General features: G+C 41.5%; 1 protein-coding gene across 1 annotated transcript in view; it reads left to right on the top strand.

The window, feature by feature from the left end:
• The window catches only part of Plce1 (phospholipase C epsilon 1), a 299,093-nt gene that overhangs the window by 242,032 nt on the left and 29,835 nt on the right, over nucleotides 1-27,226 (top strand). Inside the window, exons 15-22 of the mRNA XM_052186474.1 lie at nucleotides 633-694; nucleotides 782-947; nucleotides 8,860-8,967; nucleotides 10,325-10,441; nucleotides 11,661-11,819; nucleotides 17,776-17,905; nucleotides 21,159-21,280; nucleotides 22,293-22,410. Coding sequence (XP_052042434.1) covers nucleotides 633-694; nucleotides 782-947; nucleotides 8,860-8,967; nucleotides 10,325-10,441; nucleotides 11,661-11,819; nucleotides 17,776-17,905; nucleotides 21,159-21,280; nucleotides 22,293-22,410 — 982 coding nt within the window. The remainder of the gene's footprint in view (nucleotides 1-632; nucleotides 695-781; nucleotides 948-8,859; nucleotides 8,968-10,324; nucleotides 10,442-11,660; nucleotides 11,820-17,775; nucleotides 17,906-21,158; nucleotides 21,281-22,292; nucleotides 22,411-27,226) is intronic.

Raw genomic sequence — 27,226 nt, 5'->3', positions numbered from 1 at the left:
TCCAAAGATCTTCGTGAGCCCATTTGGCAAGGAACAGTGCTGACGAAGGGTGGAGACAGGTGGAAAGTGGAAACTGTCCCAGGAGCCCAGGCAAGGGGTGGCAGCTATAGAGAGTGAAACTTTACTGTGGCAGGGTCACAGGCAGCAGAATTAGCCTAATCTCCTGGTCTGGAATCTTGGAATCTGTGGAGTAGCTGGTGACCCTTGAATTTAACCTCTAGAGGTGCTAAAACTGAGGGTTCACCGTGACTCCACGGAGTATTTTGGTGGGGCTACTCCAAGTGAATCACGACATCCCACCTCCCACTGCTGGACCGGAGTTGCCTTTATTCTCCTCACCGTCACCTCAACTAATAAACGTGCTGCGTTCTCCTATAAATCAGCCTTATTCTTTTCTCTTGCTACCCTTTTTTCTCTTAAATAAATATGCTTGGTATAATAAACTCACATATAATAAATATTTTCTTTCTGACTAAAAACTACATCTTGCCACTACATAACTAAATTAGTTCAAATATTTGGTTTAGACGTTTCCTAATGAAAACAAAACAGTTTTTTTTAATTATGTGGTGCTACTTTCTCCTTCTTAGTGTGCTTTGCCTAACAATCATCTTCTTTTGAATCCCTTGCAGAAATTCGAGCCTAGCATCAGCATGTGTCATCAAGGCCTATTGTCATTTGAAGGGTTCGCAAGGTAACTCCTCAGAGCGACCGCTTTTGCACACCTTTCCAGAGTACACATTGCTCTGAGGAAGTCTTAAGAAAATGTGTTTTTGTCTAGGTTTCTGATGGATAAAGACAATTTCGCTTCAAAAAATGACGAGTCCCAGGAGAACAAGAAAGAACTGCAGCTACCCCTCTCCTACTATTACATTGAATCTTCACACAATACCTACCTCACCGGCCATCAGCTGAAGGGGGAGTCCTCTGTGGAGCTCTACAGCCAGGTACGGAGAGTGTCGCTGCTGTGTGGCTTTCAAGAACCCCCAATTCTCTCTCTCTCTCTCTCTCTCTCTCTCTCTCTCTCTCTCTCTCTCTCTCTCACACACACACACACACACACACACACACACACACACACACACCTGTCCCCAGACTCCTGTGAAGAACTTGTAAAGTATGGCATGAAGTATATAGAGCCATCAAGTGTGGGAAAACAGGCTACACATATAGCAGTTGGTTTTCTTTGCTTCTTTCTGCCTTTTTGTTTGTTTGCTTTCCTCAATCTATACTTATCCTGTATTGTAGGCAAAGATAAAAGAAAGCATTTGTTTGAGCTTTTAGATCTTAGTCGGATCTACTTCTACTAAAATTAAGTTTTCCCCTGGGAAAGCTATCTAACCATTCCACCAAATGCTAAACAAATCAATATACTGTGGTGGGAAAGCATAGTAGAAATGCAGCTTTCTTGCAGAGCTAATCCCTAAAAGTTGTTTGTTTTGCTTTGCTTTGCCATTTGTTAGACAACCCGTCCATCTCCATGGCAACCAACTAAAGAGAAAGCTGCCCAGGCTGGGGGCCCTTTTCCTCCAGGCTGAAATTCATGGGAACGTTCTGGGAAACAGTGGGCTCCCTGGACTGGGAAAAGTGCATCCTCTGACCGACCCGCCAGCCCTCAGGCATTTGCCTGTCTCTGTTAAGCTGTATTTACTCAGCTCTTACCAGAGACCAGGAAAGAAACCAGAACGGGGAAGTGGGAAGGGGTGGGAGGGAGGACAGGGGAAGAGAAGGGGGCTTACGGGACTTTCGGGGAGTGGGGGGGCTAGAAAAGGGGAAATCATTTGAAATGTAAATAAATTATATCGAATAAAAAAAAATTTAAAAAAAAAAGAGCCAGGTTAGGTCCAGGGAATGTAAGTGTGTGGTTTTGTGCTTGTGGGGGAGTACAAGCTAGAAAACGAATTCTATTGCAATCGTCCATCCCCAGCAGTGAAATGCCTTTGTTCTCCAGATTGGTCCAGTACTCACGGTAGGCTGTGACACAGTCTTCCCCCAGAGTCTGTTTAGCACAGAATGGGCATGGTGGCTCACACCTCTAATCTCAGAACTCAGAAGACAGAGGTACGCGTATCTTCCTGAGTTCGAAACCAGCATGGTCTACAGAGTGAGCTCTACAACATCCAGGGCTCTGCTACACAGAGAAAATCTGTCTCAAAACAACAACAACAACAACAAAAAACTAGAATCTATTTTTTTAATCTCTTAATTCTAAGGAATTTTTATTAGGAAATGAAAATGTGTGCTCACAGGAATGATTTTCACTAGGACTCTGCCAAAGGCCTTCAGCTGCTTCTGCTGAGATGAGTAAGCCACAGCTAGAAGGGGCTTTACCATGGCCCAGTTCTGCTATAGAACTACTGGCTCACCTTGTATGTGCTTCACATATTGGCCATTTATTTCCACAAGGAGCTCCAAAGTCAGAAAAAAATGTCTGTGGAACCAGTGAGATGGTTCAGTGACTTAAGGCGCTAGCCATCAAACCTGAACCCCACGTGGTGAAAGAGAACTCATCCAAGTTGTCTTCTGACCTCTATATATGCCATGGCATTCGTATGTGTGCATGTGCACACACTAAATAAATAAATAAATAACGTGTGTATGTGCACACGAATAAATAAATAAATAACGTGTGTATGTGCACACACAAATAAACAAATAAATAATGTGTGTGCATGTGCAGACACACTAAATAAATAATGTGTGTATGTGCACACACAAATAAATAAATAAATAATGTGTGCATGTGTACACACTAAATAAATAAATAATGTGTGTATGTGCACACACAAATAAATAAATAAATAATGTGTGCATGTGCACACACTAAATAAATAAATAATGTGTGTGTGCACACACAAATAAATAAATAAATAGATAATGTGTGTGCATGTGCAGACACTAAATAAATAAATAAACAAATTTTAAAAGTTTAAAATCCTTTGTTTATAGGAAATAAATAGGTATATATTTGAATTGCTCTCTATTTTATATGTACATATACATGTGCATATTCATATGTGTATATATATAAATACACACCTGTGTGTGTGTGTGTGTGTGTGTGTGTGTGTGTGTGTGTGTGCTGTGAGTCCATTCTTCACAGAAAAGCAATCAAGGACCATTCCTGAGTTTTGATTTCCAATTCATTGTTTGTTTGACTTCAAGAATTTTAAAATTCCTTCATAGTCTACTCCAAGTGAGATTCTCTCAGCTTTTGACTGAGGCACAGAGGCCCTCACATCTCATACCTCACATCTCCCATAGTTTCTCTCCCGAGCAGATGGAAAACAAAAACAAGCCCTGCCCTCCTTGCCTGGAGTTTCCAGCCCTGGTTTTCTTTTTCTACCCTAATACAGAGTCGTTACGTTGTGCAGACTTAAGCAAAGACCTCTATAACCTTTTCATGTTGAAACCCCTATTAGCAGTGGCTGATCACAGTTTGGCCAGCCAAAAGTGATGGGCTTGGGATTATAGGCCACAAACTATACCAAGTCATAGGAAGAACCTGTCTAGAATCTTGCATAAAAAAAAAATCCTACACATTCAGCTATGTTTAGTTGCAGAAACTCTAGTGGCCAGGACATCCCAATAATGGATTACTGTCATGTGAAAATAATTGCATGTACTCTCAAGTCACACTGTATCAGCTCAATTGCAGATAATCAACTCCTTGTCTTGGGTCAGGAAGATGGCATTGTTCCAAACAGATGTTACACAGCTGCAGTCCACCAAAGTGTGCTAAGAGTCCTGCTTCCAGCCTGAGATCCAGGGTAGCCAATAGATGCTGCCTCATCTGCATCACTGGCAGGTTCTTGCAGCCATCCATCTGCTGAGGGGTCTGAGAGATGATATGCCAAAGCTTGGGGACTGGAGAGGGGCAGTGTATGAGTGACCACTGGTACCTGCTATATCTAAGGAAGAGGGGAGCTTATGGACTACTTACTGTCTCTGCTCCAGATGCAATTCCAAGCTTACATGGCCCGGCGACTCGTGGACAATTCTTGCTTTTAGTCTTATATGTTACATTTTGATAGCAAAGATGTCTTCTCGTTGCAGAATTAGTGTCTTAATGGAAGATGTTTTATCAAGATTGGATATTGGTTTATATAAATATTTCGTCGCCTTATTAGGGGGTCAAGGCTTTAATTCATCTTCACCTCTACTGATATTTCCTTAGACAGAGATTATGCTAATTGCATTTTTTTTACATTTTTCTTTTATTAAAAATAGATTCTTTTCTCATACAATATATTCTGGTTATAGTTTCCCCTCATTCAACTCCTCCAAGTTCCTCAGAAGTCCCCTGAAAATATTAATTTAATAGCTCTAATGTATACACAGAGGACCTGTGCAGACCCTTGTAGCACTGCTCCTGCTGTCTCAGCCTCTGTAAGCTCATATGTGCCTTGCTTAGTTCATTTATGAACTATGTGTCCTCTATTTTCTCTGGCTTTTACAGTCTTTCTGCCTCCTCTTCCATGGGATACCCTGAGTTCTGATGGGAAGGACTTGATGGAGACCTACAATTTAGACTCTCATGCCATGGAATTTCTGGCTGTGGGTCCCTGCATCTGTTCCCATCTGCTGATGGAGGAAGCCTCTCTAATAACTGAATAAGGCACTGATCTATGAGTATAGCAGAAGATTATTAGGAAAAAATGTATTGATTTTTTTTAAACCAGCAGTGTCTGGTTTTACCCTACGTTTCTGGACTATCTAGTCTCTAGTTCTTGGTTCCTTCTGGGGTAGTGGACCTTAGGTCAAACCAGACACTGGTTGCCCACTCCTACAAGTTCTGTGTCATTACCCTAGCATACTCTACAGGCAGGACAGATTGGAAGTCAAGGGTTTACTGACTGGGTTGGTATCCATGTCTCGCTTTCAGTACCCCATAGAGTACCTTCCCACACCAAAGAGACTAGAACATAGGGGTGTGGGCTCTACTTAGACACCAGCTCGATTTCTCTATGTTCAATGAGTTATGTGAGTATTGTCCTCAATGGGACCCCACTGTCAGTTTGCAGAGAGCAACTTTTTGTCTTAGCAATAGTCCAGGTGGTTCAAGTGTTTCCATGGGACCCCTTCACCCAGAACTCAATTGAATGCTACCTAGTCCTACAAATAGAAGCCTTGCCTGGCTACAAGAGATGGCCAGACTCCATATCCCCCATTACTAGGAGAGATCGTTAGGATCACCTTCATCCATTCCATGAAGTTTCTACTGCACTGAGTTTCCACACCACTCCTTAAATGTGTCCCCAATTTCCAACATCTCTCCCCTTTCTCTCATTTCCAACTCTGCCTCACTGACACCTTATCCCCACTCTTTTCTCCACCCATCCCCAGTCTTCCCACAAAAGCTCTTGGGTATATACCCAACATTTCTGGCAACTATGAATAAAGATGCAATGAACATAGTTGAGCAATGGTTTTCACAGTCATTCTTTGAATATATGCCCAAGAGTGGTATAGCTGGGTCTTGATGTAGATTGATTCGAAACCTTCTGTACTGGCTAGTTTTGCGTGTCAACTTGACACAGGCTGGAATTATCACAGAGAAAGGAGCTTCAGTTGGGGAAGTGCCTCCATGAGATCCAGCTGTGGGGCATTTTCTCAATTAGTGATCAAGTGGGGAGGGCCCTTTGTGGGTGGTACCACCTTTGGGCTGGTGCTCTTGGGTTCTATAAGAGAACAGGCTGAGCAAGCCAGGGGAAGCAAGACAGTAAGAAACATCCCTCCATGGCCTCTGCATCAGCTCCTGCTTCCTGACCTGCTTGAGTTCCAGTCCTGACTTCCTTTAGTGATGAACTGCAACATGGAAGTGTAAGCTCAATAAACCCTTTCCTCCCCAACTTGCTTCTTGGTCATGATGTTTGTGCAGGAATAGAAACCCTGACTAAGACAAATTGGTACCAGGAGTGGGGTATTCCTGTGACAACCTGACCATGTTTTGGGGAGGACTGTGGAAGGACTTTGGAACTTTGAGCCAGAAAAGCCATCAGAATATTAAGAGCTCAGTGGAAAATTCTGTAGGAGCTTGGAAGACAATGTTAAGAACAGTGCAAAAGATGGAGGCCTGGCTTGTGAAATTTCAGAGGGAAGATTAAAGACTCTTACAGTGGCCATGTTTTGATTGTGAAGACTGTGGTTTTGGTTAGCTGAGGCTGAAGAATCAGCTGTGAATAACAAGATACCAGAACCACTAAAGCAAACCTTTGTGTTACTGGGACTATTGATGCTGGTTAGCTGGAGCTAAGAAATTAGTGGTGATTAAAAAGAGACCAGCATCAATGAGATGAAATCTTCTTGGAAGTGTTTTCTGAGAGCACAGAGAGTGTGTTCCAGAGATAGCCACAGTTGTATTTTGTGCTGTGGCTGGACTTGGTACTATGTAAGAGTCACCCAGATGGTACTGGTTTTGAAGGCATGAAGAGGTCATGAAGAGCAGCTCTTGGCACAGTGAGAGGCCACAGAAGGCCATTGGTGAAGGTGCAGCCTTAGTTGCAATTGATGGCCCAGGACTTGAAGGGGTCATGCATAGGAGCAGAGGCTTGTCACCCTGAAGAGAGCCTATGAGAGGCTATTGGTGAAGCCTAATTACAGTGGAAGATAGCAGTATTTTGGAGATGCCAGAACCATTCGATGACCACCAAGAACAGCAGCAGCAGTGGAGTACAGGCAGCTGGAGCCTAGAAGACAAGCTGTGTGCTACAAAGGGCAGAGCTGGAGAAGTGGCCCATGCCCTTGTAGGAGCCCAGAAGATTGTGAGTTGGATCCCAGACATTGAACCATTGTAGTTTGAGTTTTGCTTTTGGTTGTGACTGTGCCCTGACATGTTTCCCTCTTGAAGGAAGAAAGTATTTTAGTGGAGCCCACAGTTAAAAGACTGAGTTTTTAAAAGACTTTGAATTTTAAAGATATTGGACATTTCAAGGTGATTGAACTTTTAATATGTGAAGACTGTGGGACTTTTAAAGTAATTTAGATCTTGGGGATGAATAAGAAAGTAAGGGTTTAGGCTTAATAGTGATGTGTTTGTGTGTCAAGTTGACAAGGGGTCAATTGTACTGGCTAGTTTTGTGTGTCAACTTGACACAGGCTGGAGTTATCACAGAGAAAGGAGCTTCAGTTGGGGAAGGGCCTCCATGAGATCCAGCTGTGGGGCATTTTCTCAATTAGTGATCAAGTGGGGAGGGCCCTTTTTGGGTGGTACAACCTTTGGGCTGGTGCTCTTGGGTTCTATAAGAGAATAGGCTGAGCAAGCCAGGGGAAGCAAGCCAGTAAGAAACATCCCTCCATGGCCTCTGCATCAGCTCCTGCTTCCTAACCTTCAAGGTCCTGAGTTGAATTCTCAGCAACCACATGGTGTCTCACAACCATCTATATGGGATCTGATGCACTCTTCTGGTGTATGTCTGAAGACAGCCACAATGTGCTCATATAAATAAAAATAAATAAATCCTTTTTAAAAAAAGAAGTAGCAATCGAGAAAACTATCCATTTCTTTTAGATTTTCCACTTTGGTGGAGTACAGGGTTTTAAAGTGTATTCTTATGATTCTCTTGGATTTCCTCAGTATCTGTTGTTATGTCTGCTTTTACATTTCTGATTTTGTTAATTCGGATATTTTTTATCTGACTTTTAGTTAGTTTGGATAAGGGTTTGTCTACTTGTAGATTTCCCCCAAAGAACCAACTGGCTTGTTTCATTGATTCTTCATATTGTTCTCTTTATTTGTATTTTATTGATGTCATCCCTCAGTTTGATTATTTCCTGCCTTCTACTCCTCTTGGGTATGCTTACTTCTTTTTGTTCTAGAGCTTTCAGGTGTGCTGTTAAGTTGCTAATATAGGTGAGATCTCTCCAATTTTTTTTTTTATGTAGGCACTTAGTGCTATGAACTTTCCTCTTTGCACTGCTTCCATTGTTTCCCATAAATTTGGGTATGCTGTGTATTCCTTTTCATTGAATTCTAGGAAGTCTTTACTTTCTTTCTATCTGTCCTGACCCATTTTGCATTCAGTATAGAGTTGTTTGGTTTCTGTTCATTTTTAAATTTTCTGTTGTTTCTGTTATTGATATCCAGCTTTAATCCATGGTGGTCTGATAAAATGTAAGGAGTTATTTCAATTTTCTTGTATCTGTTGAGACTTCCTTTGTGTCCAAGTAGGTGGGAAGTTTTGAAGAACATCCCATGAGGTGCAGAGTAGAAGTTATATTCTTTTTGAGTTTGGGTGATGTGTTCTGTAAATATGTTAGATCTTTTTGGTTTGTAATACCTGTTAGCTCCAGTGTTTTTCTGTTTTGTTTTATCTGGATTATCTGTCCTCTGGAAGAGGTCTACAGACATTCTACCTGGTTTTCTGGCAGGTGTGGCCTATTAGAGATGGGAGAAAGAATACAGCCAACAGTGAGGGGAAGGAGGTTAGAAGGGGATGGTTTGTGGAATCCACAGAAGATCTGGGGGTGGGGGTGGAGTTGCAGTTGGTATTCTGTTGCTGAGTTAGGGAGGAATGAGGCTGGGGGATTGTGTCTGGGGGAACACAGAGAGAATAGCCTCTAATTTTAGATGTTCCATGTCAAAGAATGAAGGACACTTTTAAAAAGAAAAATGTCATGTTCTTATACCCACTTCACCTTCCAAAATCTTCATTTCTGGCAAACAGTTTTCTTACCTTGATTTGTTCTTTCTATCCCAAGCCCATATTAATTGTGACCTTTGGCCAAAATGACAAAGATCTATATTTTGTTTGATATCCATAGAGCAAATGCTGACTGCTGTCAACTGTGTGCTTGGTTCAGTTTGAGGCTTTATCTCCCAATGCTCATCTGAGATGGATTCATTTGTTGATCACACAGGTCCTCCTGCAGGGATGTAGAAGCATAGAGCTGGACTGCTGGGATGGAGATGATGGAATGCCCATCATTTACCATGGACATACACTGACAACCAAGATCCCCTTCAAGGTACCACTTCCCATCAAATCACAGGACACTATCTTCACTTAAGTTACCTGCTCTACTAAACTGAACCTTAAGTCAGAGGTCCTTGAGATAGACCTGGAAGACTTTTGCAGTACATAGTGGGGTGAACAGGCTCATTTTTCTAGGATTTGATCTAGAGCTCTTACTAGATACTTATTCAACTAAAATATTAATAACCATTACCTAATGTTGGAACATAGTGATATTGTTGCTATTTATTTTCACATGGTATAATGATAAATAAAAACAGGGCCTGTTCTCTTCCTAGAGAAATTAAAGGTAGGTCAACAGTCCTGCTGTCTTTACTGACAAAGGAAAACATTATGTGTCAGGAGATAATTAAGTAATCACCATTATAAAGTAGAAACTACTAGTTCCACCGGAGAAGGTAGATTTTTTAGAAGACTGGCCTTATTAGATTATTTCATAATCTACATAGTTTATTAGCTTAGCTATGCAGTTACCCCTTACTCAGAGGGTCTTAAGCTATGTAACAATAGTTTTCTCTGAGCTGTGGCTAGGCTCAGAAGGAATATTATTATATAAGATAATAGCTAAAACACTTTTTTTATTCAACTGATTTTCTATTTATCATTCATAAAACTCTTGCATTGTATACAAGTGAATGGCTATGTTAATAGATATGCATTAAAGATGTGCATCTTTTTGCTCCAAATATATTAACTGTTTTAATCTGCCCTGGGCTTCATTATATCACATACTATAACAAAAACAATGTCTTACAGTATTCTTTCTTAATTTATACTGATTTTTTTTCCAGTTTAACATAGTGACAGCTGTTCCTTATAGTATGAGAACAAGACTCAATATGAATAGTTTGATGTCTTTATATGACATACCCTAGTCTCTTGCTTAGTTTGTAAATACATTTGGCCCTCCTTGGCCATGGGTTCTCCATCCATGGACTCAACTATAGGACTATAGGTCCAAAAGTGGAGTAAAATTGGGTCTATCGTGAATTTGAATAGACATTTTTTTCTTGTCATTATATTGAAACAATGTGTTCATGTTGCACTGGGGATGCTAATTATCTAATGATTATTTGAAGAACATGAGAAGATAGGTGTGTAGAGATGATATGTAAATATTATGCTATTTTATGTATAATCTGAGCATCATATAGATTGCAGTGACTGCAGAGGTCCTGGAATTCATTTCCCATGAATCTAGAGAGATGCCTGTACTTTTGAAAAGATAAAAACCACTTTTATCCAGAACCTGCTGAATGCAACAGTTAAGACACTCTCTGTGGCTGAGGACCAGCCTTCTGACGACACCGACAGATGCCTGACTCTAATGAGCTGTTTGGGTCTCACAGGAAGTTGTGGAAGCCATCGACCGCAGTGCCTTCATCACCTCTGACCTGCCAATCATCATATCCATTGAGAACCATTGTTCATTGCCTCAGCAACGAAAAATGGCAGATATTTTCAAGGTTTGCTTCATCTAACACACTATAATCTCTTAGTTGTTATTGGTATCTACACGGGGCAGATATAGACTAAAACACAGCTGGATGTTAGCCATGAAGCATGTACTGTTAGTGTTCTCCAGGCCTGAAAAATGACAATGCTCAGAGAGCTTTGGATTTTTTAGAATGGATTTTTCATCTGTAAGGATATAAGGTATTATTTTCTGATCTCCTGACCCTTTCCAGGAAGCCTTGGGAGGTAAGGACAGACCAGTTCTCCAGTACTCCTAATACTACTAATAGGAATACCAGATATCACCTTGTTGTACATGAAAAAAACTGAAGCTGTTTCAGGGAAAATCACATATTGCTGTGACCCAAACTATATTATAGGGATTTAGCAAGTGAGACCATTCAGAACATTTTCTCTATTAATAGTAAGCTTCCTTCTACAAAGGAAATGTAATGCAGACATTTTAAAGAGCAGATTTCCATAAGACACCCCATTCTCCAGTGACAGAAGTATTTGTAGAAATACAGTTCTCATGGAAGGAGAGACTACTAACATGGGAATGTACTTCAGTATGAATATCAACAAAACTTTGAATTTTCATATTGCCTTAGCCTACATGTTGGCTTTCTTGTTTGTTTTTTGTTCTTGTTTATTTAAAAATAACCAGAAATTAAAATTGCCATAATTTCTATCCTTATCTTAAGTGACCATCCTGTGTCTACGCTCCACCTATGACCTCCTTAAGAGAGACATTGTGCTTTGGAGACTAGCATTTATAAGTCCTTGTGAAAATGCTCCCTATTCTTTATCCGTGGTTGGAATAAATGTTCCCCTCCTGCTGCCTCTCATCTCTTCTGTCTGTCCCAAGGTTTCTGTGATCTGTGCTTCTGAATTTACTGGAAATTAAACCATGTTTTACAGAACCGCAGCTGCTCATCAAATCCCTGCTTGCTTTCCTTTAATACATCAGACTCCAGAATGTTTTCCTAAGTCGTAACAGCTGGTTCCCTCTCCAGGCTGACCTAGGTCTTCCCCTTTGCCCTCAACACATCCCTTCCTTCCAGCGGGAAACTGCCAGGGGAATAAACAACCTCTTCTTTAGTTCCTTTTCCTGGGATTTCTAAAGCAATTCAACTAGGCCGAGGCATCCAGTACACTTAAGAACTATAAATGTGTTTATCAAGCAGAGGGAGAAGGTGTTGACGGTGTGCTTTCCTTTATACTTTGTAGAGTGTCTTTGGAGAAAAGTTGGTGGCTAAGTTCTTGTTCGAGACCGATTTCTCAGATGACCCAATGCTTCCCTCGCCTGACCAGCTTAGAAGGAAAGTGCTTCTTAAAAACAAGAAGCTAAAGGCCCATCAGACACCTGTGGACATCCTAAAACAAAAGGTACTCCTCTCTGGCTAAGCAGGTTAGGAATGTGCCATGGGCTGGGGGGCGAGGCCATTCATGTCATTTGGACTTTTCCGATGACTTGCTTCATAGCCAGGGTTTGAAGACTGAGATCCTTTAACTGATACACTTGATTTGGGAATTTCTAATTCATAGGCCAATAGATTCTCTCCTCCCACTAACCTAAAATTTCATTTTGTAAATTGCACCCATGAGGACTGGACCTCCATGTTTTTAATTTGTTTCTAAGTGGAATAATGTGTGACTCCTGACTCTGGAGTTAGCTGTCAGGGTTGCTAGTCCCATAATAGGTGACAGAGTCCTCTTTAGGGAGAATACTTGGGGCCTGGAGTACAACTGCAAAAGCCCTGAGACCCCAGTGTATCACGGACGCATGTCGACAAAGGGCATTTTCTCTTCCATCATGCAAGAGTTCTGGGCTCAAGCCCCAGCCTGTACAGATGGGTCCAGGACCCTCCAGGAAGTATCTTCAAACTCTTTTTGCTTAAGTATCAAGGCTTTTGCAAACCTATATATCTCTAATATTTTTCATCCCATTTTTTAAAGCAATAACACCTTGTTATAATGACCCAGGCTGACCCAGAACTCCAATCCTCTTACCAAAGGTGTGAGCCACCATGTCCAGCCTCTCATGCATTTTATATTAGTTTAACTTTTTGTTTTTGAGACAAATCTTTCTGGATACCCCTGGCTGACCTTCAATTCACAGCAGTCCTCCTGCCTCAACCTCTTGAGTATTGTACTCCCAAGCCTCATTCTACATCTCTAAGTACATTAAAAATCTTATCACAAGTTGAAACATTGACAGGACATAATTGCTATTGTATCATTTATTTATATCTATCCATATGCCTACAAATATTACATGCAAAAGAGACCCCACTGCTGAAGCAATCAGCCTTACTTCTAGACTTAATTTCTGTCTGAAAAAGTCTGATTTTAAAAAAAAATATATATAGGCATTTTATTCTCACCCGTATGATGACCATCTTGATTTTTGAATTTTTACTTCAATATAGACAGAACTAAAAAAAAAAAAGTCAGAGTAAAGAAGTGGAAGTGATTGTAACCTTGAAGGTATTTTCTAGGTAGATACAATAGTGTTTCCTTGTCTCCTTTACCTCCTCAGGACTTTCTTTCAGACTCTGCACATTCTTAGGTGTCCTTTTCACTTGGCCTCAAGCATCATGCAGAGATGATTAGTGGGTGAAAGTTAGAGTTACATCTTTCTGTATAAGACAGGAGTAAACACGGTGAGGAAAGTGTAGGGAGGGAGGGAGGGAGAGGGAGAAGTCAGCTGTCCTCTTGTTTGGGCCAAACCTGATTGTTTAAATGATACATACACAGAGATGCTAAAGATCAAGGAGATGGCAGAGATCAAGGAGATCAGCATATTAGAACACTGACTGATCTTCCAGAGAACTCAGGTTCCATTTCTAGCTCCTACACAGCAGCTCAACTGGCTATAACTCCAGACCCAGGGGCTCTGACGCCCTGTTCTGATCTCTGAGGGTACTGCACATACATAATACACAGACAAATTTGACACAAAAAAATTGTTTTTAATTAAAAAGAAGTGCATGAATCTACATATCTCTAGATGTTTTTGGACTCAGGAATACACATTCTACAACAGAAAATCACATCGAACCTCAATCTCTTCTTTGCTTAATTTTTATTTTATATATCATACTTTTATTGTACACAATTTTTGTGTACAATAAATATTGTGTACAATATTTTGATTGTAAAAAAAAGGAGCATAGGAGAAGGGTAGAATAAGTAGTTAATACAGATTGCTTTACCAAATACAGTGTATCAGATCATCACAGATGATATGTATATAAAAGGAAATCTGGAAGAATGCAGAGACTCTTTCACTGAGTGTGTGATGTCAGCAAGGCTTCTAAATCAAGATGGCTGTGTTAAGTTCAATTATAGTTCTTTGTGCAGAAGCAAATTTACAAAGTTATAACTACATCCAAGACAGCAGAAGTCATAAGCTTTATCAGTACATAAAGTAGCAATGCAATTACATGTTACACATGAATGTTTTATGTTACTCTGAGGTCAATTAAAAGTTTTATTAGCATATACTCATGGTACAAGATAATTGATTTCATGATTATAGTTTTGTTCACATGTATAACGGGCTTTGACCATTTCGCACCCCCTTAGTCTCTTGAGTCTAACCTTCCACTATCCTCTTCCTCTTCCTAATTAAAACTGCTCTACATTCATCTTCTGTATGCATGTATGTGAGTGCACACATATGTATAAGCATGTCTGTGTTTCTAAGTGGATGTGTGTGAATATATATGTGTGTGTGCATGTTCCTGTGTACATGTATGTGCATTATGTGAATATATGCTTGTGTATATGTGTCTGTGTACATGTATGTGAGTATGCATGTGATTATGTGCACATGCTTGTGTTTGTTAGTATGCATTGTATATGTGCATGTGCCTGCATATGTGTGTGTGAGAGAGAGAGAGAGAGAGAGAGAGAGAGAGAGAGAATGAGAGAGAATGTGTGTGTGTGTGTGTGTGTGTGTGTGTGTGTGTGTGTGTGTGTGTGATTTCAGGGCCTCAGCACACCACTTTGTGGCACTGTTGCCAGTAGGCCTTCTTCACTGTCCCCTGTCTGCACAGTGTGACACTCCTTCACTCTCCACAGTGTTCTGTTAGATGGTTTACCTCTTGACTCCTGCTCCTTGACCTTAGCTTAACTGCTCATTTCTCTACACAGTCTTGTTTTTTGGGGTTTACTTGTACCTGGAATAGAGGTGTTTTTTTTTTTTAATTAAAAAAAAAATTCACATTCTTTCCCCTCCCATAACTCCTCCCAGATCCTCTACCCATTCAATTTCACTTTTTTCTCACTCTTTAAAACTAAAAAAAGACTGACACCAACCAACCAACCAACCACACACACACACACACATACACACATATCAATTGCCAACTACTTCTAAGCATGTAGACTGCCCTGAAGTTGTTGATAAACCCAATACTACTTTATTGAAAAGAAAAAGAAAATGATTTTCCCTCTCCCCACGGGCATCAATTACAAGTGGCTACTTGGTTAAGGGTGGGACCTGGTGCCGCTTCCCCTTCTCTGTGCTGGGGTTTTGTCTGGCTTAAACTTGTATGGGTCTTATGTGTGCTGTCAGTCTCTGGGATGGAACAGATTTAACATTAATTTAGAGAAGTGGGAAAGAACGGGAGCTCTGTGTACAACAGAGGTCCTCTTGGGGGAGTCTGTTTTTTCCTTCACCATGTAGCTTCCTCAGATTCAACTCAAGTTGCCAGGCTTTGCAGCAAGCGCCCCTGCCTGCAGGGGGCCATCTCACCTGCTCCAGAGCAGACATTTAGAAGTTCTACTTGGCACTATTCTTATTATACTTTCTAATGAAAGGAAGGGAGAAAGGGAAGAGGGAAGGAAGGAAGGAAGGAAGGAAGGAAGGAAGGAAGGAAGGAAGGAAGGAAGGAAGGAGAAGGAAGGAAAGAAGGAGAAGGAAAGAAGGAAGGAAGGAAGGAAGGAAGGAAGGAAGGAAGGAAGGAAGGAAGGAAGGAAGGAAGGAAGGAAGGAAAGAAGGAGAAGGAAGGAAAGAAGGAGAAGGAAAGAAGGAAGGAAGGAAGGAAGGAAGGAAGGAAGGAAGGAAGGAAGGAAGGAAGGAGAGTGAAGGAAGAAGGGGAGGAAGAAAGGGAAGAGGAAAGGAAGCCCACTTTCAAAAAAACTCAGGGCAGGAACTCAGGGCAGGAGCTGATGCAGAGGCCATTACTTTCTTTTAATTATTTATCTGTGTGATTGTGTGTATGAGAGAGAGAGAGAGAGAGAGAGAGAGAGAGAGAGAGAGAATGTTCACATGTAGAGGTCAAATAACAACCTTCATGAGTTAGTTTTTTCCTTCCTTCCTTCCTTCCTTCCTTCCTTCCTTCCTTCCTTCCTTCCTTCCTTCCTTCCTTCCTTCCTGGGTTCTGAGGACCCAGTTCAGGTTAACATGTTTGTGTGCCAAGTATTTTTACCTTCAGAGCCATCTTGTATTTTTATTCACCTCCAACTGGAATTTAGCAGTTCCTCTGTTTATAAATGCAGAAGGAAGAAACACGGTAGCTTAGGTAATACCTATGTTTAAAAAAAAAAAAATCAGAAGAAATGACAGTTTTCTTATATCTCACAGATGTTGGTAATATCTCCAAGAAATATTTATATTCATCCTATTTTCAAAACTATCACTTGACCCACTATCATATATTTTTGATGTCTCCTCAAATTTTTATTTTAATGATTTATTTTTATTATCTTTAAGTGGGGGGGGGGGCCGGCGGCAGGGGATGTGCACATGATCATAGGCAAAATTACCTGCAGAGGCCAGAAGTATCAAATCTCCCTTGAAGTTCAACTTACTTTTCAAAAAATAATTTAATAGTTACTTATTTTCTATATGAGTGTTTCTCTTGCATGTATGTCTATGCCTGGAACATCAGATCCCCTGAAACTGGAGTTAGGAGTAGTTGTGATCCATCACGTAGGTGCTAGGAATCAAAACCAGATCTTTTGCAAGAACAAGTGCTTTTAACTGCTGAGCCATATCCTCAGCCCTGGAGCTGACATTTTACATATACACTCTTAACCACCGAGCCATCTGTTCAGCCCCAGGTTCCCTATAATCTCTAAGGCTGTTTTGTTATTTTGATTTATAGTTCCAATAACATCCATTGAAATATGCTCTCTAAACTAGCAACTGTTCCTGTGGTCTGCTTGTCCACAGGGATTCTAACATTGTTCTCAAGGTCAGAGGACTTTCAATATTATTTTAAGACAGAAAAAAAATTTAGTTTCTTAGCAGAGACTTCCGGCTCTACGCTGTCTCCCTCTGTCCCTTGGGCCCAGGGCTGGTTTTCCAAGCACATCAGAGTTTTTTCTCTTGCAGGACTTTCCCAAGAGCCTAGGAATCCAGATACTACACACAGGTTCTTTGTGATTATTTCTAAAGTTCCAAGTTCTTCCTTTAAAGGTGCTGACATTCACAGACACACACACACACACACATACACACAAGCTGTATCCAGAGCTTTTAGGATCAAAAAACTGGGCTACAGCAGCCACAATAAACTACACTCAACCGCTGGCCCTTATGTGCCAATTAGAAACATGTGTAATGGTGGGAACCAATGAAGAGCTCCCACCACACCCACCACACCCACTACACCCACCACACCCACCACACCCACCACACCCACCACACCCACTACACCCCCCACCGCCGGAGGAAGACCCGATGGAGGAGTTCCATGACATCACCTCCATCTTCAGGACACAGGCAGAACCTTAGCTCTAAGTGGAAGGCAAGAGGGGTGCAAAGGTCTCTGCTCTGGATCTGTGAGGTGGTCCAAAGAAGTCCTTCTCCCTGAAGGAATGAGATTCTTAGGCAAGTACTGCTGATTGAGGTAGCAGCCTCCCGATTGTGGATAACACAATTCTTCGGGGTGCAGATGGGAGAGTCTGTCCAAGGAGGTACAGTTGTTCTGGGACTCTAAGGTATCTTAAAAGGAAAGGCTAGGGACAATGACTTATCTCTGGTCCTTCAGACTTGATGGATTAGGATAGGCAACAAGTTAGACAGTCACTCCTTGAGTGATTGCCATGCCTGTATGCCAAGGAACACAGAGTAACTCCAAGAAGTCAGACACAAAATGAAATCCAAGATTCCATGCTGGCTCTATCTCTCTGTGGGCCCCAATGAGGAGCCAACGCCACTAGCAGGTGCCTGTCTTGCATTAAATCCAGATAATTTCTTCTCTCCCAAATGAACCGGAAGGGGCAATTCACTTTTATAGCTGTGGTAAGCACTAGGTGGCAGTTTTGAAGGTTCGGGTGGAACCTCAGTAGGTTGTGTGTGCAGGCTTTAATTATTCCTATCTTACAGGCTCATCAGTTAGCATCCATGCAGGCTCAGGCTTTCACTGGTGGGAACGCCAACCCACCACCTGCCAGTAATGAGGAAGAGGAAGATGAGGAGGACGAATATGATTATGATTACGAGTCCCTTTCCGATGGTAAGAGACACAGAACCTACTGCTGCGAACGGGGACATGCTCATGTGATTGTTTTCTTTCTTCCCAAATAAATCTGGAACTCCAAAGATAAGCAATCGAGATGATTTTAGCAATGTCTAGGAGCTTGAGAATCCAGACATGTAATGAGGACAGAGGAAGAACAGGGTTCTGGTAAGTATTGCAACCACACTCTAGGAAGACAAGGGCCACACAGGAAGCAAGGGAAGGGGCAGGCTGGAGGTGTCATTCCAGAAATGGGTCTGTAGAGGAAGAGGGAGGGATAAGAACAGAAAAACACACCTTCAGCCTGTTGAGTTTCTGAAGTGGTAAAATCTCTTGGCAGATGAGTCTCTCTCTCTCTCTCTCTCTCTCTCTCTCTCTCTCTCTCTCTCATGCCATCTGCAGGAGAAAGTGTCACTTACTGTCATGCTGTCTCTCTGGGGGCTCTGGCACCAAAAAAGAGGAGGTTCATTCTCCTTCCTCCCTGTTCTCAGATTACTAACCCAACAAGCCATTTCCTTCCGGTCCCACCAAAGAGAAAAACACAAAGGATGACTAAATGTTACCAGGGGAGGATTCTTCTCAAGTCAGAACTGGGGTCTGCGTGTGCTTCGCTTGCCTGTAATTGGTGTCATTAGACAGAGATTACACAATGTTTTCTCCTGAAACACTACTGATCGTTGGCTTTTACTTTGGTGGCCTCTAAAAAGCATCAGTGTCCCCATGAGAAAACAACAAGATTTCTAATTGCATAAATTTTTTTTTAATGAGACAGAGTTTCTTCGTTTAGTCCTGGTTGGCCTGGAACTCTTGGTCTTCCTGATTCTATCTCCTACGTAGCTTATCTAGAAGGCTGAGGGTTTGGCTCAGTGGTAAAGCATTTGCCTCACATTAACGAAGGCCCTGTGATCCTTGGCACACACATGATGCTTGTGTAGCTGTTCCCACACTAGTTGTAAAGACCACTAAGCCACCTCCACATGTTAGCTTCTCATGCTCAAGGTTGTTTCCAGTCACGTTTCAGTTCAGAGCCCTCATCACTGGTAACCGTCTAGCTGTATTCTGACCTAAAATGTAATGGCAAACAATGACCATTAAATACTTAGCCTTTGTAATAGCTGATTATCTCGTCCTATCAGTTAAAGGCCCACTTATTTGACTGGAAATGCCATGAGTTAATACTTTGAATGGAGTCAAGACATGTTATTAGCATCCTGGTCCTAAAAACTCTCGAGAATGTGAAAAGTTTTGTATTAACGTGCCCACCCTCATGGAAATGCCCCCTAGCAAAACAAATAGACCCAGAGAATAAATGGAAAATTACACTGATGAAACCAGTCAGTCCAGATGTTATGTGCTCCTGTAAGAAGGTGGTCCACCAGAATATAAATTCGTTCTCCATCATAAGTTACCTGGGGCTTTTTTGTACTGTTGAGAGCAAGAAAGGGAGCTTTAAGTGATCATTTCTGTATGTTTTATTTGCGAATAGTGAAATGAACAGAGGAGAGAAAGAGCGTTCTGATTTAGTTTTGGGTAGGGAAGTAAAATTCAACTCTACTCTCCACTGAATTTATAGGTTAGTCCTATGCATTGTTCAAGGTTTGGGTGGAGCATTTGTTGAAAGTGGAAGCCTACCACGCTCTACTCCCATGGTGCATGAGGCTTTGGACAATGACGCTGCACCACTATGAACCAGAAGTTTCCCTGATGTGTCATGAAAAAGTTGTATCAAATGTTTGATGATGCCCATACACACACACATCTGTGATCTAGGACAGCTGATGTCTGCTGTCATGGCTATTTCTCATTTAATTTGAAAGATCCTCTGGCTGGCTAACTTCCAAATAGGCCTTGAAGTCATGGCATGCCTTGTGAAGTTTGTCCTACAACAGCTTACGTAGGCCACCATTAAATGCCTTAGCAATGGTATGTTTTCAACGGTGGTTTCAACGTATCTCTCATCTCTCTGAATTTCATCAAAGTCATATCGGGAATAGCAGAGTCCTAACTAGTAGGAATCATCAGCTTTTAGCATGATTTGAATTAATGATGTTTGCTTTGGGGTTTTTATGTTTTATTTTTGATGCAAGGTCTCACACAGCCCGGTCAGCCTTGAATGTTCTCTGTAGTTGAATATGACCTTGAATTCCTGATCCTTTTGCTTCCACTACCCACAGACCAGGATTGGCTGCATTTCCTTCATTGCTAGTCCTTGAATCTATGACAGTCACATTATTAGCCCTCTGAGACACCTTCTGATTCAGTACCTTGTGATCTACGCTGTTGTAACCTGTGCTTTGCTCCACTCCTTAATTTGATATATCTGACTCCAACTTAATTCTCCTTACCTGTATTTTCTTTCTGCTTCTCTTTCTCTGTAGCAGATGTCCTTACTGCTTCCCCTGTTCCTAACAGTCAGGAAGGTAAATGTCATTTGAACCGAGTATTTTAACTGCATGGATGTCTGCATTCTGTCTCCACTGTTTTGGGTCTGATTAGCATGAAGTTGTGACACTTCTGTGCATAGAAATGCAATGAAATTAATGATCTCTTGGTAAGCTGCATGGCCCTGATTTGCTATAAGGATATTTTGGTCTAAGCATTTGTGGTCCAAAAAGATAGTGAATCTGGAATGAGATATTAGCTCTCTTGTTTTTCACTTTAAAAGAATACCATCATGACCTGCTTCTCAGACATCTGCATAGAGATGTCAAACATGGCAAAAAAAAAATCTAAGATTATCTACCATACTTAGAAATATTTACATTAAGATTATAACTTAAAAACAGCAGTCATGAAAACCTTACTTTTCAATGAATTTAAATTGGAAAAAAACTTTGCATCGTGCATAACACTAAGTCTTCTCCCATGAATATTGGCTTTGATGTTTCTGGGGTCAAAAGAAGCAAATAACTTCATTTCAAAGGAAGGGTGGTTAACACACGAATGTACCACATAGAAGTGTTTGAACCACTAGATCTTTCCCAGACCTATGTGCCATCAGCCTTTTGACATAGGATACGTCTATCTGTGTAAGATGGGCCTTTTCTGTATGGTATCAAAACTACTGCTAAATGAGTCTACAAAGCTAAATATATAAAGTTTTAAAATTGTGCTTCAAGTCATCATTTTGGTAACATGCAGCCAGCGTCTCAGTCTTGTGGATACAGGCAAGTAGCTAGATATCCTCACACAAAGCCCTGAAGGGAAGCATTTGCTTCTTTCTCACTAACGCCTGGTAATTCATTTTCAGACAACATTCTGGAAGACAGACCTGAGAATAAATCATGTACTGACAAGCTTCAATTTGAGTACAATGAAGAAGTCCCCAAGAGGATAAAGAAAGCAGACAACTCCTCTGGCAATAAGGGAAAAGTAGGAGATTGCTTTTCTTTCTTTTAAAGAGTTTATTTACTTAATGAATATATGTGAGCACACTATCACTGTCTTTAGACACACCACAAGAGGGCATCAGATCCCATTATAGATGGTTGTGAGCCACCATGTGATTGCTGGGATTTGAACTCAGGACCTCTGGAGGAGCAGTCAGTTCTTTTAACCACTGAGCCATCTCTCTCCAGAGATGGCTTTTCTTTACATGATTCTTGGACTTTTGGAGTTTTGTCACTTTCAGCTGGAACTCCCCTCCCCTTCTTTTTTCTCACTCAGTCTCCCTCAGATGCCTAAGTCCAAGTGGAGATGCTATAGAGCTACTGCCTTCCACTTGTCATAATTTCACCCAACCAGTACCTATTGGGGGTATACGTTGGCAGGCACTGAATGGTACAGCGGATGGATGGGCTTATGGTTGAGAGATCTGTAAATCATGTTAGCAGATAAGTAAAAAGCTTAGTGGTCTCACTGTATTGTCAGAGGATCAAGGGACAGGCACTCGTGGAATATGCTCTTTAAGACTGAAGATTTATTTGTCCAAGTGTACAGAAACAGGCCACTCCAGCCAAAGTCATCCACAGCAAGAAGATAAAAGGAAGCCAGGTTATGAAGAGTTAGCAAAATCACAAAGACACATAAGATACCCAGGCCTCACCCCCAGGTGCCTCACAACCTATAGACACTGAGGAAATCTGTTCAACAGTGACAGTGTCAACTCTTTGAAGCAAAGCATATAGATCATCAACCCTCTATTAATTCAACAAATGTGTACAGACTAATCCTTGTGAAAGACAATGCATTCTGTTGTAGGAGACCTGAAGGATGAATTAGGCATGGTCCTTTCCCTCACAAAGGCACTGAGTTATGAGTGTGAGGAAATACTTAGTAAGGAGAAACGTGCTGGCCATGTGGGAGAGGTATAGAGAAATTGCTTTGGGGATTCGGAGTGAGGGGACACCACCTTCTGGTAAAATGGTGTCATTTTCCTTGAAAGGTGTATGACATGGAACTTGGAGAGGAGTTTTACCTTCCTCAGAACAAAAAAGAAAGCAGGCAGATTGCACCGGAGCTCTCTGACCTCGTCATCTATTGCCAGGCAGTAAAATTTCCAGGTAAGAGCAGTCAATATCATCTCTAACATTAAAAGTTGCTAAAAGATAAAAGGGCACTATGTGTCTAATGGGGAGTTTTGAGTACTCCAAAATAACTTAACAGTGTGACTGAAATAAAAAATTTCCATAGATGATCTCTGACTTTTCATAATAATTCTCCAAGATTAGTGCATTTCCACTTGTATTTTTTAAAGATTTTTTGTGTTTATCTGTTTGTTTTTATTGTGTGGGTGTTTCGTCTATGTGGATATATGTGTGCTGTGGGTGTGTCTGGTGCTCTCAGACTCCTTAGAGCTGGGGCTATGGACAACTGTGGGCCACCATGTGGGTGCTGGGAACTGAACTCAGGGCTTCTGCAAGAAAAGCAAGTCCTCTTCACTGGTTAGCCATAGCTCCCTCCCACCCATCCTTAAATAAAACAAATCCTAAAGCACATCAAGTAATTCTCCCCCCCCCCCAAGATTTCAGAGCATACATGTAAATAGTCTTATTTGAAAACTACAGAAATTGACTGGAGCAAAGAAAGATATTTGGTTGCTGGTGTACTTAAAAAAAAAGAACTGTAGCATGCAGGTGCCCAGCTTCCAGTACAGTTCCGTTCAGGGACATGCCTTCCCTCTCTCAATCATTCTCTTGTCAGCCATTGTGTTGGAAGGCAGCTCTAGTAAGCTTACATCAGAGGCTTCGAGACTCAGGCTCAACCTGTGATTTCTTCAGAACTTCCTGCAGAAGTGACATTGTTTCTCACTGACTTATTTTCCCAAACCTTACCCAACCCCTGTAACTGGATAGCTGAAGTATTCTGAATGTCTGGTGCTGCGATAAATCACATGTTCAAGGTCAGCCTGGACTACATAGTCCCATCCCTGAGCTGTGGGCTTGAGGCTCTGCCCAAACCATGAGGACAGGAGTTGTGGGAAAGGAGGAAGTTCTCCCATTTGGCCATTTCTGGAAACACTTTACGTGGCGAACCACTTAAAAAAAAAAAATTTAGTTCACTTAGTAAGTGATATATCTATGAATCTGAACCCTGACTGTCTCCAAAGTTCCTTCCTGAGCTGCATCTACTCTGCCTTTCTCATCAGAATGAGTTCAACTGAATTGTGTGCCCCATAAATGGGAACCAAGAGAGGAAAAAAGAATAAATAAAAAGATAGAAATCAGAAAAATTAATCTTCTCATACAAATACCAAAACAAGACACAAAGGTCTCTTGTGCCCAAGATTTCTGAGGCAGGGAAAGAGCTTGGATTAGAGGATTGTTCTGAATGTCGATTAGAAAGACATAAAGTTGGCCTGGACAACAGAGTCAGAATGCCAACCCTCACCTTCTTGAGATGTCCTGAACTCCAGTCCTAGCAAGCAACACTTCTCAGACTTCTCCTGGCAAAGAAGACAGAGATATTCAGTGACTATCTTATATAATACTAGAGATTTAGGTTTTAAGATAATAGTGTCCATCTTACATGCTATATGAAAAAAATCATAAAATTTCTTAATTTTAAGTTTTTCTTCCAGAAACTATAAAACTTTTGGCAGTTGCTACTGCTCTTCTGCTAGTAAATCCTGCTGCAGAGGATATGAATGAATATGCAACTAATATTTCAAAAACATACAGGAAGGTTTCACTTAAATTTAGTGGTAGAGACGGCTCTGCAGTTAAGAGCACTTGCTACTCTTGCATAAAACCTGGGTTTGATTCCCAGAATCCAGAACTCACATTCAATAGCTCACAACCACCTCTAACTTCAGTTCTAGGAGATCCAATGCCCTCTGATGGCCTCTTTGAGCACCAGGCATTCACACATTGCACATATATACAAATAGGCATACATGCATACATGTAAATTTTTAAGCCTTTAAGTTTCACAGGACATGGTTTATGCCACATAAGTAAGTTCGTCATGGTCATATTTAACTAATACCTAGTGATGCTTATTTCAGTGTAAAGAAGAAAGTTAACCTGTCAGCATCAGATCAAGTGTGGGGGCCATATTGTTCACGAAGGACACAAGACTATAATCCCAGCACTCAGATGGCAGACCAAGAGATTTGTCACTAGTGTGAAGCCAATATGGTCTAATATAATAAAGTCCAGACTAGCCTGAACTATAGATTAAGACCCTGTTTCACAAAAGAAAATCATTATTGCTTCATGTTTCATTCTTTATACATACAGGTAACACTATTTTTAAAAAAAACATTCAACTGGCTCTGTCTTTTCTCAAGGATTGAATAAACTGGAAGCACAAATTCCCACAGATATTTCAGTTCAGTAGGAAAGATAAAGCTATACCAAATAGAGAATTGTGATAGGGCCAGTGGCCATTTGGCCCAACTCCTGACTTGAAAGTTCAGGATACACATATAGTTGTTTTGTTTTCTGCTTGTTTTGTTTTTGAGTCTCTTGATCAGTGTCTTAGTTAGGGTTTCTATTCCTGCACAAACATCATGACCAAGAAGCAAGTTGGGGAGGAAAGGGTTTATTGAGCATACACTTCCATGTTGCAGTTCATCACTAAAGGAAGTCAGGACCGGAACTCAAGCAGGTCAGGAAGCAGGAGCTGATGCAGAGGCCATGGAAGGATGTTTCTTACTGGCTTGCTTCTCCTGGCTTGCTCAGCCTGCTCTCTTATAGAACACAAGAGCACCAGCCCAAAGGTGGTACCACCCACAAGGGGCCCTCCCCACTTGATCACTAATTGAGAAAATGCCCCACAACTGGATTTCATGGAGGCCCTTCCCCAACTGAAGCTCCTTTCTCTGTGATAATTCCAGCCTGTGTCAAGTTGACACACAAACCTAGCCAATACAATTGACCCCTTGTCAACTTGACACACAAACACATCACTATTAAGCCTTAACCCTTACTTTCTTATTCGTCTCCAAGATCTAAATTACTTTAAAAGTCCCACAGTCTTTACATATTAAAAGTTCAATCACCTTAAAATGTCCAATATCTTTAAAATTCAAAGTCTTTTAAAAATTCAAAGTCTTTTAACTGTGGGCTCCACTAAAATACTTTCTTCCTTCAAGAGGGAAACCTATCAGGGCACAGTCACAACCAAAAGCAAAACTCAAACTACAATGGTTCAATGTCTGGGATCCAACTCACAATCTTCCGGGCTCCTCCAAGGGCGTGGGTCACTTCTCCAGCTCTGCCCTTTGTAGCACACAGCTTGTCTTCTAGGCTCCAGCTGCCTGTACTCCACTGCTGCTGCTGTTCTTGGTGGTCATCTCATGGCACTGGCATCTCCAAAACACTGCTGACTTCTACTGTAATTAGGCTTCACCAATAGTCTCTCATAGGCTCTCTTCATGGTGACAAGCCTCTGCTCCTATGCATGACCTATTCGAGTCCTGGGCCATCAATTGCAACTGAGGTTGCACCTTCACCAATGGCCTTCCGTGGCCTCTCACTGTGCCAAGAGCCTCAGCTGCTCTTCATGACCTCTTCATACCTTCAAAACCAGTACCATCTGGGTGACTGTTACACAGTACCAAGTCCAGCCACAGCACAAAATACAACTGTGGCTATCTCTGGAACACACTCTCTGTGCTCTCAGAAAACACTTCCAAGAAGATTTCAACTCAGTGATGCTGGTCTCTTCTTAATCACCACTAATTCCTTAGCTCCAGCTAACCAGCATCAATAGTCCCAGTAACACAAAGGTTTGCTTTAGTGGTTCTGGTATCTTGTTACTCACAGCTGATTGATTCTTCAGCCCCAGCTAACCAAAACCACAGAATCTTTACAATCAAAACATGGCCACTGTAAGAGTCTTTAATCTTCTCTCTGAAATTTCACAAGCCAGGCCTCCATCTTTTACACTGTTCTTAACATTGTCTTCCAATCTCCTACAGAACTTTCCACCAAGCTCTTAATATTCTAATGGCTTTTCTAGCTCAAAGTTCCAAAGTCCTTCCACAGTCCTCCCCAAAACATGGTCAGGTTGTCACAGGAATACCCCACTACACTGGTACCAATTTGTCTTAGTCAGGTTTTCTATTACTGCACAAACACCATGACCAAGAATCAAGATGGGGAGGAAAGGGTTTATTGAGCTTACACTTCCATGTTGCAGTTCATCACTAAAGGAAGACAGGACCAGAACTCAAGCAGGTCAGGAAGCAGGAGCTGATGCAGAGGCCATGGAGGGATGTTTCTTACTGGCTTGCTTCCCCTGGCTTGCTCAGCCTGCTCTCATAGAACACAAGAGCACCAGCCCAAAGGTGGTACCACCCACAAGGGGCCCTCCCCACTTGATCACTAATTGAGAAAATGCCCCACAACTGGATCTCATGGAGGCACATCCCCAACTGAAACTCCTTTCTCTGTGATAACTCCAGCCTGTGTCAAATTGTCACACAAAACTAGCCAGTACAATCAGTTGTGTAGTTTTAGATGTCCCAGAACTATGTAGACCAGGCTAGCCTTGAATGCACAGAGATCTACCTGCCTATGATGTGTGCATCAACCTATACACCTGGCTATTATTCCTGATATATTTAAAAGATTTACAAAACATTTTAAAGATTTTATGTACATATATATTTACATATACATATGTGCAGGCAGTGCCCTTGGAGCCCAGAAGAGGGGCATGATATTTTTCTGCCCCTCCTCTGGCCTCCAATAGCATAGCCTGCACGTGATATGCAGACAAACCTGCAGGCAAAATACTCATAAGTTTGTTTTAGATGGAAGGTACTCCACCTCCCAAGAAGGAATGTATATAGGAAATATTGGGTAGGAAGCAAAGTCATTGGGCAAGCTTTTCATGCACGGCTCTTATCTGTGACTTTGGCCAACACCA

Source organism: Apodemus sylvaticus, chromosome 1, assembly GCF_947179515.1.
Source record: "Apodemus sylvaticus chromosome 1, mApoSyl1.1, whole genome shotgun sequence".
Taxonomy (NCBI): domain Eukaryota; kingdom Metazoa; phylum Chordata; class Mammalia; order Rodentia; family Muridae; genus Apodemus; species Apodemus sylvaticus.
The sequence above is the reverse complement of the archived record's forward strand: the minus strand, read 5'-3'. Positions and strand labels throughout refer to the sequence as shown.